Source organism: Diceros bicornis, chromosome 19 (genome assembly GCF_020826845.1).
Source record: "Diceros bicornis minor isolate mBicDic1 chromosome 19, mDicBic1.mat.cur, whole genome shotgun sequence".
NCBI classification, from domain to species: domain Eukaryota; kingdom Metazoa; phylum Chordata; class Mammalia; order Perissodactyla; family Rhinocerotidae; genus Diceros; species Diceros bicornis.
The window spans coordinates 32,304,415-32,320,936 of NC_080758.1; the positions used below are offsets into that span (position 1 = coordinate 32,304,415).

General features: G+C 37.6%; 1 protein-coding gene across 1 annotated transcript in view; it reads right to left on the bottom strand.

Moving 5' to 3' along the window:
* Positions 1-16,522, bottom strand: part of RNF24 (ring finger protein 24) — a 75,099-nt gene that overhangs the window by 11,245 nt on the left and 47,332 nt on the right. Inside the window, exons 3-4 of the mRNA XM_058563138.1 lie at positions 10,920-10,962; positions 9,002-9,043 (exon numbers count right to left, since the gene is read on the bottom strand). Of these exons, the coding sequence (XP_058419121.1) occupies positions 9,002-9,043; positions 10,920-10,962 (85 nt within the window). The remainder of the gene's footprint in view (positions 1-9,001; positions 9,044-10,919; positions 10,963-16,522) is intronic.

Consider the following 16,522-nt stretch of genomic DNA (forward strand, 5'->3'; position numbering starts at 1 on the left):
TTTGGCTTTTCTGGGTTCCTTGCATTTCCATGTGAATTTTAGGATCTGCTTGTCAATTTCTTTAAAAAAAAAAAAGGCAGCTGTGATTTTGATAGAGATTGTGTTGATTCTGTAAATATTTTGGGGAATATTGACATTTTAACAATACTAAGTATTTCAAACCATGAACATGGGATGTCTTTCCATTTATTTAGGTCTTTAGTATCTTTCAATGATGTTTTGTAGTTTTCAGGATACAAGTTTGAGCTTCTTTTGTCAAATTTATTCCTAGGCACCTTATTCTTTTTGATGCTATTGTAAATGGAATTGTTTTCTTAATTTCATTTTTGGATTGTTCATTGCCAGTACACAGAAATACAGCTACCTTTTTTTTTGTGTGTGTGTGAGAAAGATCAGCCCTGGGCTAACATCCATGCCAATCCTCCTCATTTTGCTGAGGAAGACTGGCCCTGAGCTAACATCTATTGCCAATCCTCCTCCTTTTTTTCCCTTTTTCTCCCCAAGGCCCCAGTAGATAGTTGTATGTCATAGTTGCACATCCTTCTAGTTGCTGTATGTGGGACGCAGCCTCAGCATGGCCAGACAAGCGGTGCATCGGTGCGCGCCCGGGATCCGAACCCGGGCCGCCAGTAGCGGAGCGCGTGCACTGAACTGCTAAGCCACAGGGCCAGCCCTTACAGCTGACTTTTGTATACTCATCTTGTATCCTGGAAATTTGTTGAACTCATGTATTAGTTCTCATGATTTCTGGTGGATTCTTTAGGGTTTTCTGTATTTACAAAATCATGTCATCTGCAAATATAGTTTTACTTTTTCCTTTCCAATCTAGATGCCTTTTATTATTTTTTCTTGTCTAACTGCTCTGGCTAGACCCTCAAGTACAATGTTGAATAAAAGTGGTAAGAGCGGGCATCCTTGTCTTGTGTCTGATCTTAGGGGGAACACCTTTCAGTCTTTCACCATTAAGTATGATGTTAGCTGTGCGTTTTTCATGGATGCCCAAGTTGTTGTCAAATTGAGGAAGTTCCCTTCTATTCCTAGTCTGTTGAGTGTTTTTATCAGGAAAGAATGTTGAATTTTGTCAAATGCTTTTTCTGCATCTATTGAGGTATTCATGTGTTCCCCTTCCCCTTTATTCTATTAATAGAGTGTATTACATTGACTGAGTTTCCTTTGTTGAACGAACCTTACATTCCTGGGATAAATTCCATTAGCATATGGAATATATTCCTTTTTAGAAACTGCTGGATTTGGTTTGCTCATATTTTGTTGAGGATTTTTACACCTATATTCATAAGGGATATTGGTCTGGAGTTTTCTTTTTTTGTGATGTCTTTGCCTGCTCTTGATATTAGGGTAATACTGGCCTCACAGAATGAGACAGGAAGTGCTCCCCATCATTCTTCACTCTTTGAAGTCAAAGAATAGATCCTATGATAACCTCAGCCCTGCCAGAAGCTGGGCTAGGAACATATATTTACTGACTGGTCAGTCTATAGATACTTGAGTTTGCCTATTTTACATGTTAAAAGTCAGAAAGGTCCTTGGAAGGTATTATGTTAAGTGAAGTGAGCCAGAAAGAGAAAGACAAACACTGTATGATCTCACTCATATGTGGAATATAAACCAACACATGGACAGAGAAAACTGTATTGTGGTTACCAGGGGCAATGGGGGTGGGGGGTGGGCACAAGGGGTGAAGGGAGTCATATATACAGTAACAAATTAAAAAAAAAAGTCAGAAAGGTCCTTAATTGATGGCAACTGCAGAGAGCAGCAGGCAGCTGGGTCAAGTCACTCCAAAGTAATTTTTTGCAGCTTGGGGAACAGCAGAAGCTTCAAGTCTGTGGGAGTAGTAGGGGCATCATAATGTGATGGCTCTAGACTCAAACAGATAGGGTCACATTCTTTCTCCACACTCAGAAGCTGGATGACATGTCCATTCTACTCAACTTTTTTTTTTGTGAGGAAGATCAGCCCTGTGCTAACATCTGCCAATCCTCCTCTTTTTTTTTTTTTTTTTTTTTTTGCTGAGGAAGACTGGCCCTGGGCTAACATCTGTGCCCATCTTCCTCCACTTTATATGGGATGCTGCTACAGCATGGCTTGCCAAGCGGTGCATCAGTGCACCAGCGAACCAGCGAAACCTGGGCCGCCGCAGCGGAGCGTGCGCACTTAACTGCTTGCGCCACCAGGCCAGCCCCTCTACTCAACTTTCTTAAACCTCAATTTCTATAAATGCAAAATAAAGAATAACACTTACCTTATCTAAATTTTTTGAAGTTTGAGTTCCCTTGCTCCTAAGATAGTTATATGAAGAAATAGACATTTTGGTAATCTTGCCACCTTGTATAGGTGATTCCATATACTTTACACTGAGATTATACCCATAAATAAAATAAGCTCAAGGGAAAAACATGGCTTTACAGTGACTACAATATGTATACTGGAAAGAGGCCTAATTTTCTAGTATTGACAGAGTGCATGATCTCTAAAATGTCCAAGAAGGAAGGATTTGATAATTTCCAAGTAGTTGACACAGTCTATAAAATTACCTCAAATGCAAACTAGGGAATGGAGAGTCATGTAGGGAAGACAATGTCACACAATGAAAATGACCCACAGCTCAGGTGATTTAGCCAAAATGGTTTTCTTTTAAATAGACAATCATTCTATGATGGTGGTGGTGGGCACTCATTATTATGCCTTTCCTTGAGTGGTTATGAGGATATCATATCTTCTGTAAAGGCAGTATTTCTAGTTCAGAAGTGTCATTTAAAGTTGGAGTCTTTGAGAGCTATGAAAACAATCTAAGGATGGGAGTGCTACTCAGGGAAGATCCAACTTTTTTGTTCCAAAGAAGTACAGTGGGCCATGAACACATGGCCCTCATGTGTTTGTGTGCTCAGTCCATTACAATACTGCCTCACTGGCTTGTGACCTTCTCTCGCATGGGACCAGTACTCTTTGAGGGAAGGGAGGGACTATACTCTGCCCACTCAAGCTCTAGGGCCCTGTATACTGTCAGCTCACTACACAATTTTTTTTTAAACTATTTTAACAATTTAAACCTGGGACAAATCTCAATTGGGTTCCAAATATTTGTATACTAATTTAAAAATTAAATCAAGGAATGTGATTTATAATAAGACTGATCAATAATCCTAGAAAGACTGAGTGAGTTTAAATCTACTCCTCTGTAAGAAAGGGATGTGGCAAAACTTGCACCACCAGAGATACCTCCTCACTGGAGCAAAGGGAAGGGCATGAACCTGTGGGGAGGTGAGGAGAAGAAGGAAAAGATATTCTTAACGCCACTTTACACAGGGTGGCAACTCTGATGGGGTTACCTTTCTGCAGTCTCTTCCTGTGGAAAGCAGGGCAGAGCAGGGCCACAGCATGTCTTCCACATGACTCCTCATCCACTCCCTGCTTCACTCAGGAAAACTGACCTTAAGATGGCTCTTCCTGGTCCTTGTGCAGCTAGGATCCCAGCTGCTGCTGAGACACAGAGGGGAGCAGGTTCTCCTTTCTTTTCTTTATGTACAGTCATTACCACACAAGAAAGAGGGAATGGACTGAAATTTGTTCAAATTCAGAAGCTATGTGAATGGCTGTACCACTGTACTGTGGTTGTGGGCTCAGGGTTCTATAAGGCTATGGTGTTCTGATTGGCCCATATGGCCACAGCAGGTGGATGAGGCCTTCTCTGGTGGGGTGGCAGGATAGAAAGAGTGCAATGTAGGAAAAAAATTTGAGGAAATAATGGCTGAAAACTTCCCAAGCTTGGTGAAAGACAAACCTACATATTTATGAAGCTTAGTAAACCCCAAAAAGGATAAATCCAAAGAAATCCATGCCCAGCTGTATCATAATCAAACTGTTGAAAACTAAAGACAAAGACAAAAATCTTGAAAGCAGCCAGAGAAAAATGACATGTTACTGATAGGGGATCAATGATTCAAATGACTGTGAATAGCTCATAAGAAAACATGGAGGCCAGAAGGAAGTGGCACAACATTTTTAAAGTGCTGAAAGAAAAGAACTGTCAACCCAGAGTTCTATATCCAACAAAAATATCCCTCAGGAATGAAGTGAAATAAAGACATTCTCAGATGAAAGCAAACTAACAGAATTCATAGATAGCAGATCTGCTCTAAAAGAATTGCTAAAAGAAGTTCGTCAGAAGGAAGGAAAATGACATATAAGAAGGAAACTTGGAACACTGCGAAAGAAGGGCAACAGAAATGGTAAATATCTGGATAAATATAACAGACTATTCTTCCTTTCTTAAATTCTTTATATTTGATAGTTAAAAGTAAAAAATATAACATTGTCTGATGGGATTTTCAATGTATACAGATATAATATGAAAGCTACAGCATAAAAGGGGGAAAGGTAAAGGGATCTATATGGCAGTAAGGTTTCTATATTCCAATCAAAGTGCTAAAAAATTGATTCTATGTATTTATTTTCTAATCCCTATGCAACCACTAAAAAATTATACAAAAATAAAGTCAAAATCACAATAGATAAAATGGAATAAAAATGTTCAAATAACCCAAAAGAAGGCAGGAAAAGGGAAACTGAAGAATGAAAAAGAGAGGGAAAAGCAGAAGACAACAAAATGGTAGACCTAATTCCAAACATATCAATAATTGCCATTGAATGCAAATGGTCTAAACACACGAGTTAAAAGACAGATTGGCAGAGTGGATTTTAAAAAATGACCCAACTATATGCTGTTTATAAGAAAACTTATTTCAAATATAATTATATAGGTAGACTGAAAACAAAAGGATGGAAAAAGACATACCATGAAAACAATAATCAAAAGAAAGATAGAGTGGCTATTTTAATATCAAAGATTTCAAAGCAAAGAAAATTACCAGGGAAGAAGAGGGATATTACATCTTGATAAAAGGGTCAATTTACCAAAAAGACATAAAAATCCTAAATGGGTATGCACTTAACAACAGAGCTTCAAATAAATAAATAAACAGAAAGACATAACGTGTTTATAGATTAGAAGACTCAACATGTTCAAGATGCCAATTTTCCCCTGACTTATAGATTAATGCAATACTAACCAAAATCCCAGCAGGATTTTTTCTTTTTTTAATAATATAGACAAGCAGATGCTACAATTTACATAGAAGAGCAAAGGAACTAGACTAGCTAAAAACTGTTTTGGAAAAGGAGAACAAAGTTGGAGGAATCATACTACCTGAGTTTAAAACTTGTTGTAAAGCTACAACATCAAGACTGTGGTATTGGTGAAGGAATAGGCACATAAATCAATGGAACAGAATAAAAAATCCAGATACAGACTCACAAAAATATGGCCATTGGATTCTTGACAAAGGTGCAAAAGAAATTTAACAGAGAAAGCAACTACTCACCATAACCAGAGCCAGGATACTGTGATGAACAAATCAGACCAAATGCAAACGGTGAGGAGATAACAGACTAATGCGAAGACTCTCAGGCTTCTCTTGAAAAAACCCTGATCTGGCAACAACTGGCCTATATTCCCCCCATAGCAACAATTAGCTAGAGCTGAGTGCTGGCAACTCTTTCAGACAGGACCTGCATGCCCCAGTGTGTCACAGCTTCCACAGCACCTTTTTGTTTCTTTTGAAACCAAGACTCCTTTAGATGCCATGTATTATCCCACTTGCATGACTGTTCTGTTGTTTCTCTTGGAGATCTGCTTCTCTATATCTATGTGTCTATTAAAAGATGGAGGAAGACGGGCCAGCCTGGTGGCGCGTAGTGGTTAAGTTCGCGCACCTCACTTAGGCGGCCTGGGGTTCGCAGGCTCAGATTCCGAGCACGGACCTATGCACCACTTATCAAGCCATGCTGTGGCAGGCGTCCTACATATAAAGTAGAGGAAGATAGGGGTGGATGTTAGCCCAGGGCCAATCTTCCTCAGCAAAAAGAGGATTGGCAACAGATGTTAGCTCAGGGCTAATCTTCCTCACAAAAAAAAAAAAAAGAAGAAGAAGAAGATGGAGGAAGAAAAGATAAACAGGGAAGGCTATAGGTTTTAAGAGAGAGTATTTTTCTTTAGAGAAGGACAATATATTCTCATGTTCTGAATATGTATATATCACCTTCTTAGCTTCACTTATTGTAAGTGTTGCTTGACACTCCAACTGGTAGAAAAAAAACTAAACAAAAAATCATATAAATAGTCACAGCTGTAGAGCCAACTATCTAAGAAGCTGGGGTGGGGGTGGGGTGGGGAGGAGGTGGTGTCCGGGCAGCTGAGTCTGCAAGGTCCCAGGAAGGCTGCCTTAGGGGAGCAAAAGCCAAGAAGAAGCTGTGCAATCATGCAATACTGGACCCCTCAAGAGCCTCTCAGTGTACGCTCCTGATAACACACAGCACCCTTCTGCATACTCTAGCGTGACTTTCTTGTTTACAGTCTCCTCTACTAGACTATTAACTTCTTAAGAGCAAAAATTAGTATTTTATGCCTCTTTGTGTCCCCATGGTTTATTTAGCACAGTTTGACATGTTTTATGTATTCAATAATTTTAAACATAATATATTATTTTCCTTCTTTAAAATTAAGAACATTACATATAAAACTAACATCCCTTTTGACCAACTTCCTCTTATCTTTTTCCTCTTCTCTCCTCTTCTGTGTGATCATTATGCATCCTTCTCAAATCCAGTAAAACACTTTACAGTAGGCATATAAATCCATGAACAATGTGGTGGTTATTTTAGTTTACATATGTGATATAAATATTTTTATCATTTTGTAGCTTGCTTTTTTCAAGGTCCTGTTAGAGATCTGTCCAGGCTGATCTATCTACAGAGAGAGCTCGTTCCTTAATTTTGTCTGCTGTATAGTACCTCATTGTATGAATCACTGTATCAGGTTTCCTTTCTTCTCTCCCTCCCTCCCTCCTTGGTGGATGATCTGCCAGTGAATCATGTTTTATTTATTGAGGGACATTTACTTTGTCTCTGATTTTTTACTATTATAATTATTCAATAATAACAGCATCCATATTGAAATTCCATGTGCTTACACAGGACCAAGCTACATATCACTGTAATTATAGGTACAGTATAATTAGGCTACAGTAATGCACACACAAAAAAGTTTGACAAATCGTTTCATCACCAAGAAATGCAATCAGAAAGGACCAAATGCATTGCAAAAAATACCTGATGGCCTCTAGAAGCAAGCTGTAGAGCAAGGTTAGGTTTTCCTAGCTATAGCTTCAAACAACAGGGGGAGGGAGGATCAGTAGCTTGGTCAGACTCAGCAAAACTGGAATTGGTGGGTGCAGCTGGGATACTAACTCTGATACATAACAATGCAACACAATGCACTAATTCAGGATAAAAATTCTAAACTAATGGGTCAAACCAATAAGGAAGACTTCTGTTCCTGACAAACCTGGTTATTCAATATTGCTAATGTATGTCAGAATTTAATCTTTTTATTTACAGTCATTAAAGAGACCCCAAATAGAAAAGAGATTACCCTCTATTATGTCATGTTAATTTTGGCCATGTGCCAAAATTAACTTTTGGGAAAATTTAAAAATCAAACAGTAGGGCCGGCCCCATGGCTTAGCGGTTGAGTGCGCGCGCTCCGCTGCTGGCGGCCCGGGTTCGGATCCCAGGCGTGCACCGACGCACCGCTTCTCCCACCATGCTGAGGCCGCGTCCCACATACAGCAACTAGAGGGATGTGCAGCTATGACATACAACTATCTACTGGGGCTTTGGGGGGAAAAAATAAATAAATAAATAAAATCTTTAAAAATCAAACAGTAATCAATGCTTGAGTTTAATCCAAGGTTAGGTCTAAAATGTTGTAACATATGAACTCTGATTAAAAAATATGTAGAAAGAGCAAAGGAGCAGTAGACGATTTCAGTGTTTAACAATAATACAAAACATTATTTTTATTATTATTCAAATAATTTCACAAATTAACTCTCTTTGAAGTGACTGACAATGTAGCTTCACCACAGTTAGATTATATAAAACACAGATATTAAAATGTGCAGCTTTCCAAGTCCTTGCTTTAAACACCAATTCAAAAACTCAGACAGGGAGGAAGAGAAAGGGCCCTAAAATTAAAAATAAAAATTCTGAATATTTGTAGTCAGAGGCAACATAAGGAATGAAAGGAAAAAGAACTCTTACAGACTGGTGTCTTAAGGATACACACAGACTTTTGTATTTAAGTTACGAAGCATAATAACATAGTGACACCTGTGAACCAACCATGCACCCTCATCACTAGACAATCCTGAGGATTCCTCTCTCTCCCTCCCTATATGTTCTTCCCTGTTCCATTCCTCTGCCTCACCTCCCCAAACCCCCATCCTCATGAAGTAATCACTGTCTTTTTTGTGCAATTGGTAAGAAGGGGCTGCCGGGAACATTTTTAAGTGTGAAATTAGTGCAAATTCATCTTGAGTAGAAAAACTAATTTATATCTGTCTCCTACACATATAGCATGGACAGCAAGCAGCATCTCTGCTATGAAATCTTACATTGGCACCATCCCTATTAAAAATACGAGTTATGGGGGCCAGCTCGGTGGCGCAAGCGGTTAAGTGCGCGTGCTCCGCTGTGGCGGCCCGGGTTCGCCGGTTAGGATCCCGGGCGCGCACCGACGCACTGCTTGCCAGGCCATGCTGTGGCAGCGTCCCATATAAAGTGGAGGAAGATGGGCACAGATGTTAGCCCAGGGCCAGTCTTCCTTGGCAAAAAAAGAGGAGGATTGACAGATGTTAGCACAGGGCTGATCTCCTCAAAAAAAAAAAAAAAAGAGTTATGTTACTCTCTTAAAGTCTTCATACAATTGATTTTTATGTGACCTCACTCTCAAATATTCTATTAAGCTGATCAAAATGAGCCTAATTTTTTTCACCTTCTGAAAAGAAAGATGTTGAAGCATACCACAGCATACCACTTATTAGAAAATAGCTCAAGATTAAAATACTTACAGGCAACTTACCTCATGTAAATTCAGTTCTTTTACTTTCTCTTTTAATATAACCTGTAAGATAAAAAAGTATGTTCTTACGCCCATCTAAATCTGTAATTTAAAAAATTTCTCATTATACTCACAAATATTTTTCTTTTGTGTATATAGCTCATTCCCCTCCTAGGCAATATTGGAGAGAATCTCTTTTACAGTTTGAGACAGAACATTTTAGCAACATTCTTTTAACTTGAGCAATGATGCAATATTCTTCTGAAAAGCAATTTTAAAATCTCTTTGAGAATAGATTAACTTTTGGGAAAAGACGTTAACACTTGCCCATCTAGACTAAGGGCTAATATAGGGGGAAAATAAATGAGGTCGATTGTCTTATGATTCAGTAAAACACAGCACTGGCTGATGGGACTGACTGATTAGTAATTCATAAAAGATTAGAAAGTAAGGTAAATCTTAATTTTGGAAGTTTTGCTTATTATTATACATCACTATGCTCAGAAACTTTAGCTCTACGCAGAATTATGTAAATGAGCTTAAAATTCATCCAACTGCTGTCCCTAACCTGACTTTGTGGTGACTAAATATCAGTTAAAAGGAATGCCAAGTGATAATAGGGCAGATTACTATTTAAAAAGAAAATTTCTGAGAATAAACTTATTAGAATTATATTTCATCATAAAGTGAAAAAACAGGCAAGTGAAATTTGGGGAAAATCTCTAAATTTTGAGTATCTTACATTCCTGAACCAAACATGGTTTTGAGGGCAAATCTCATTTTCAGAAATCACAACCAGAAGCTACCATCCAGCTATGCAGGGACATACTAAATTTATAATTCAGTATATCTTAAAGTCCATTTTTACTGTCTTGTGACTATTAGTTCTATCAGTTGATTTCACCTTTTAAAATGACCGCCAAGGCCAATTTTACTTTCTAACTAGCTTACATACAAATATCTTGTAGGTTGTTAGGATTATGATAGAATTGAGACAAAAAGATTCATTCATTTAGAAAACTAAAACATTCTACTCCATGTGTGAATCCCACATGAGACCCATGAGGAAGAGCGCAGGGTTACCTACGGACATCAGTGTGGACACCTAAGGAACTCACCAATGAGCTCAGATTTCAAAGAGACATGGACAAAAAGATATGAAATCCTAAAATGGTGACATGATTCTGTAACATCAGTGTCAGCAAGGTTAAAGACCCAAATAAGCTGAAGTTTGCCAAAAAAAAAAAAAAAAAAAACAAATTGCTAAGGACAACAAAAATAATTTCATTCTTAGAGCCAAAAAGAAAATTAAGGAACACCTAGGCCCACTGTTTGGTGTCAGTGATAAAATGTTAATGGATGGCACATGGAAGAAAAAACAAATTTTACTTGACCTTCAAGAAAAGCTAAGTTTATTACCTTAAAGAACAAATCAGTAAAGGGATAGTACAAAGGGTTAGAGGTCAACAGCGATGATCCAAGTATCTGGACTTCTAGTGATGTGACAAGAACTAACATTTAACGTACAAGGGGGAGGAGATGAGATCACTCTAACAGAGCTGGTCATCTCTGAGAAACTGGTGTGTCTGCTAATGGAGAAGGAGAAAAAAACTGCATTTAATGGAATTTCTGAACTCCAAGTAGGATAACAGTAATTTAAAGATTATAAGCTACACCATTTCTCCTTAGCAAAATGTTGGCTAAAGTTCTCTGTTAAATTATATTATTATATTATCTGAACTTTCTATAACTTCAAATAATACTTAAGAAAGAAAAGAAGAATATTTGAAGTTGATCTATTTTGTACTGCAAACTGGCAAGTGAAATGCTAAAATGAACATAAGTAAATCTAGTCTCAGTTTAAAATATAAGTAGAAATCTGAGTTCTCATTTTTTGGTAAAAAACACAATCAAAGCCAATCTGAAGCAAATTTCTCACCTGTTTGTAGGCATAAAATTCTTTGTGTGCTTGATGTCTTAGCCTAAAAGAAAGAAATGAGCAATGCGACATTGAGATGACTAATATGACAATCTGGGGAAAAAAAACTGATTTGGGGTATTAAGTTATATAATTTATGGTTTAAAATCAATCTTTATCCTAGAATACACCCAAATAATACATCTGTTACCATGCTATGAGAAAGTGACAAGTGAACCATAAAATGTCATCCAAATGTAAGTTCAAGTGAAATCTCATTAAAACAAAATCTCAAACCAACATATATATATATATTTTTTTGCTGAGGAAGACCGGCTCTGAGCTAACATCTATTGCCAATCTTCCTCCTTTTTTTTTGCCCCCAAAGCCCCAGTAGATAGCTGTATGTCATAGTTGCACATCCTTCTAGTTGCTGTATGTGGGATGCGGCCTCAGCATGGCCGGAGAAGCGGTGCGTCGGTGCACGCCCGGGATCTGAACCTGGGCCCCCAGTAGCAGAACGTGCGCACTTAACCGCTAAGCCATGGGGCCGGCCCTCAAACCAACAAATATTTTAATGAAGCCTCAATTCTTTTTATACTCATAGTCCACTTATTTCAATATTTAATATATCACATTTTTTATTAAAAATTTTAAGTATAACAGATTTAATGTACAAAAACCTTAATACAGCTAAATATTAAATACACACACACACACACCAGTGTAACTATCACCCAGATCAAGATATAGAACATTTCCAGCCCCCCCGGAAATGACTCCTCTTAATCAATACCCACTCCTAGAGGTACCCATTATCCTGATTTCTATCATTGTAGATTAACTATGCTTGTTTTTGAACTTCACATAAATGGATCATTTGGTATATACTCTTTTGTATTGGCTTCTCCCAGTCAACAATTACTTGTGAAACTCATTCATGTTGTTGCAGTAATTCCGTCTTTTTGACTGACATACAGTGTTCCACCCATATGAATATTAAACAATTTATTTATCCATCTACTGTTTTTTTTTTTTGTGAGGGAGATCAGCCCTGAGCTAACATCCGTGCTAATCCTCCTCTTTTTGCTGAGGAAGACCGGCTCTGAGCTAACATCTATTGCCAATCCTCCTCCTTTTTTTCCCCCCCCAAAGTCCCAGTAGATAGTTGTATGTCATAGTTGCATATCCTTCTAGTTGCTGTATGTGGGACACGGCCTCAGCATGGCCGGAGAAGCGGTGCGTCGGTGCGCGCCCGGGATCCGAACCTGGGCCGCCAGTAGCGGAGCGTGAGCACTTAACTGCTAAGCCACAGGGCCAGCCCAATCCACCTACTGTTGATGAATGTTTAGATTACTTCCTGTTTTGGGCTATTATGAGTAAAGCTGCTACACAAATTCTTCTACATGTCTTTTAGGGGACATATAGACTCATTCCTGTTGAGTATATACCTAGGAGAATTGTTGGTCCAAAGTGCTTGTACTGATTTCTACTCATATAGGTAATGCAGGAGAGTTCTAGTTTTACACCTCTTTGCCACTGCTTGGTAGCGTCAGCTTAAGAAATTTTAGCTGATCTAGTGGGTGTTCAGTGGTATCTCATTTCAGTTTTAATTTGCATTTCCCAAATGATGTTTAAGAACCCTCTGTTATGCTTATTGCCCATTTGGATATCTTCTTTTATGAAATGCCTGTTCAGGTCTTTTCCTATTATGGTTGAGTTCACACACTCTGCTTTGGCAGCCCAGGGTTCGCGGGTTCAGATCCCAGGCGTGGACCTACACACGGCTTATCAAGCCATGCTGTGGCAGGTGTCCCACATGTAAAGCAGAGGAAGATGGGCAAGGACGGTGGCCCAGGGCCAATCTTCCTCAGCAAAAAGAGGAGGATTGGCAACAGATATTAGCTCAGGGGCTAATCTTCCTTACAAAAAAAAAAAATTAAAATATTAGTTGTCTACCTTTTTCTTATTGATTTGTAGGAGTTTTTTATATATTTTAGATGCAAGCTGTCTGTTAGGTCTATGTACTGCAATTATCTTCTCCTACTCTATGGCTTGCTTTTTCATTCTCTTAGTGGTTATCTTTAGATGAACAGAAGCTTTTAATTTCAATTAAATCCAATTTATCAACTTTTTCCAATAATGTCAGTTCTTTTTGTGTCCAGTTAAAGAAATCTTTGCCTACCCCTAGATCATGAAGATATTCTCTTGTGTGTATCACGAAAACAATTTATTTTACCTATCACATTTGGGTTTATGATCCATCTGAAATTAGTCTTTATGCATGATGTGAGGTAGGGGTCAAGATTCTTTTTATCCACATGGAGATTTTCAATTGACTCATTTATTGAAAAGACCTTCCTTTTTCCACTGCATTGCAGTGGCACATCTGTTGTAAGTCAGACCCAATATGTGGGTCTGTTTTATAGAGTTTGTATTCTGTTCCACTGGTCTATCTGCCTATTCTTGTATACTGGGTTTAATAGTGTTCCCTCAAAAATTCATGTCCAATTGGAACCTCAGAATGTAACCTTATTTGGAAATAGAGTCTTTGCAGATTATTAATTAGTTAAAATGAGGTCATATTGGGATTAGAATGGATCCTAAATCCAGTATGACTGGTGTCCTTAGAAGAAGAGGAAAGGACATACAGAGACACAGGGAAGAAGGCCAGGTGAAGACAGAGACAGAGACAGAGACTGAAGCAATGCAGCTACAAGCCAAAGAACATCAAGGATTGCCGGTAACCACCAGGAGCTAGAAGAGGCAAGGAAGGATATTCCCCTAGAGACTTCAGAAGAGCATGGCTCTGCTTGACACCTTGATTTTGAACTTCTAGTCTCCAGAAATGTGAGATTAAATTTCTGTTGTTTTCAGTCACCCAGTTTGTGGTTACAACAGCCCTGGGAAACTAATGTTCCTTGTATCAACACCATGCCAGTTTTTTTAAGAAAACCTTTATTTTGAAATAATTTCAGACTTACAGAGAAGTTGCAAAAAAAATAGCAGAGTTCACATATACCTTTCTCTCAGCATTTCCATTGTTCACATCTTATACAACCAGAGTACAATGATCAAAACCAGGAAATTAACACTGATATGATACTGATATTAATATTGATATATTAACTACACAACAGACTTTATTCGAATTTAACCAGTTTTTTCACTAACGTCCTTTTCTCATTCTATGATCCAATCCAAAATCCCACCTTGCATCTAGTAATGTCTCCTTAGTCTCCTTAGTATGTGACAGTTCCTTATTTTTCCTTTGTCTTTCAAGATTTTGACAAATTAACCATGATCACTTGGTTATGGCAGTGTTTACTGGGTCTCTCCCCTGTAACGTTACGATTTTCCCCTTTGTAACTGATCAATATCTTGGGGGAGAGATGTTGAAACTATGCAAAATTCTATTTTTTCTCAAGCTTTTGCCCATTGATTTTAGCACCCATTTTGCTTGTAACAATTACTGGAGTGTTTGCCTGGTGGTGGTTCTGTAGTTTCCTAATCCCTTGTACATATATTAATTGGAATTCTTCTGTAAGGAAGAGATGTCCCTTCTTCCTCATTTATTTATATTCGTATGGACTCATGGATATTTGCTTTAGTCTATGGGTTATAATATGATCATTATTTATTTTGTCACTCAAATTGATTTACGTTTGGCCTTTAGGAGCTCTACCAGGTTGACTCCTGTGTCCTTTCAACATGCTTTTATCCTTTTCCATGGATTTCCTTGCTTACTGGCAGCGAAAGGTGTTCCAGGCTCACCTTGTATTTTCCATGCCCCAGTTGCGCAATTAACCACTTCTTCCAAAGAACCTTGGTTCCTTTTATTGGAGAATAGTATTTAGAAACCCAGATCTGGGTGCTAGGTGAATAGCACTCTGCTTTAAGTACTGGAGCTTTGTAACAAGTCTTGGGGTCTAGTAACATAAGTCCTCAAGCTTTGCTCTTAACTACTGTCTTGGCTATTCTTGGTCCTCTGCATTTTCATATAAATTTCATGAGCTTGTCAATTTCCACAAAAAAATCTGCTGGGATTTTGACTGAGATTGTATGGAATTTTAGGTCAATTGGGATAGAACTGACATCTTTGCAAGACTCAGGTTCCAACCTATGAACATAGTATATTGCTCTATTAGATCTTCCTTAATTTCTCTCTACACGTTCATAGGTAGAACACTTATAAATCTTTCATTAGCTTTATTCCTAGTTACTTGGTAATTTTTGGTCTACTATAAATGGTATGTTTTTTCATTTTCTAATTCTTGTTGCTACTATATAGAAAAAAATTTTATATACTGATCCTCCATCTAGTGACTTGCTAAGTTCACTTATTAATTCTATATAGTTTATCTGTAGAATCTTTTGGGTTTTTTAATACAATCATTTTGTCAGCAAATAATGACAGTTTAAACTCTGCCTTCATAACTTTACATATTTTTCCTCTTTATTCTTTATATCACTTTTCTTTCCTTCCTTTTTTTCTGCACTGGCTAGGACCTCCAGGACAATGTTAAATAAAAGTGGTGACAGTGAATGTCCCTATTGATATGTCACTATTAAGTACGATGTTTTCTCTAGATTTTTTGTAGATACCCTTGATTCAAATAAACAAAGTTCCCTTGTATCCTAGTTTTTGATTTTTAAAAAATCATGAATAGGCATTTTTATCAAACGCTTTTTTCCCTTTTCTGTTAATGTGGTATATAGTATTGATTTTCAAATGTTAAAACAACCTTCATTCTTGAAATAAACCCCACTTGGTTATGATGTACTACCCTTTTTGCACATTCCTGAATTTGATTTACTAATATTTTGTTCATAAGAGAGATTAGTTTATAATTTACTTTCTTGTAATGTCCCTGTCAGGCTTTGGAATCAAAATTATGCTGGCCTCATTACATGAATTGAGAAGTATTTCTTCTACTTCTACTCTCTGGAAGAGTCATATAAGAGTGATATTTTTTTCCTTAAATGTTTGGAGGAATTCACTGGTGAAGTTACCTGGCTTGCAGTTTCTTTGTGGGAACACTTTAATAACACATTCAATTTCTTATTAGATCTATAATTATTAATATTTTCTATTTTTTATTGAGTCAGTTTTTAATAATTTTTTTATTATTCCTGTATTTGTATTCACATAACATACAATTAACCATCTTAAAGTGTATAACTCAGTGGTATTTAGTTGTGCAATATTGTGCAACCACCAGTTCTCTCTAGTTTCAAAACTTTTTCATCACTCTCTAAAAAACATCTGGTACTCATTAAGTAGTCACTCCCCATTGCCCTCTTCCCTCATCCCTCTGGTAACGTCTAATCTGCTGTCTCTATGGATTTGCCTATTATGGATATATTATATAAAAGAAATCATACAATATGTGACCTTTTGTGTCTGGCTTTTCATTTAGCATAATAGTTTTGAGGCTCATTGTACTTGTAGCATGTATCAGTACTTCACACTCCTTTTTATGGCTGAATAATATTCCATTTTATGTATATGCCACAATTTGTTTATCCATTCATCTGTTGATGGACTTTTGGATGGTTTACACCTTTTAGCCATTATGAATAATGCTGCTGTAAACATTCCTGTACAAGTTTCTGTGTGGATA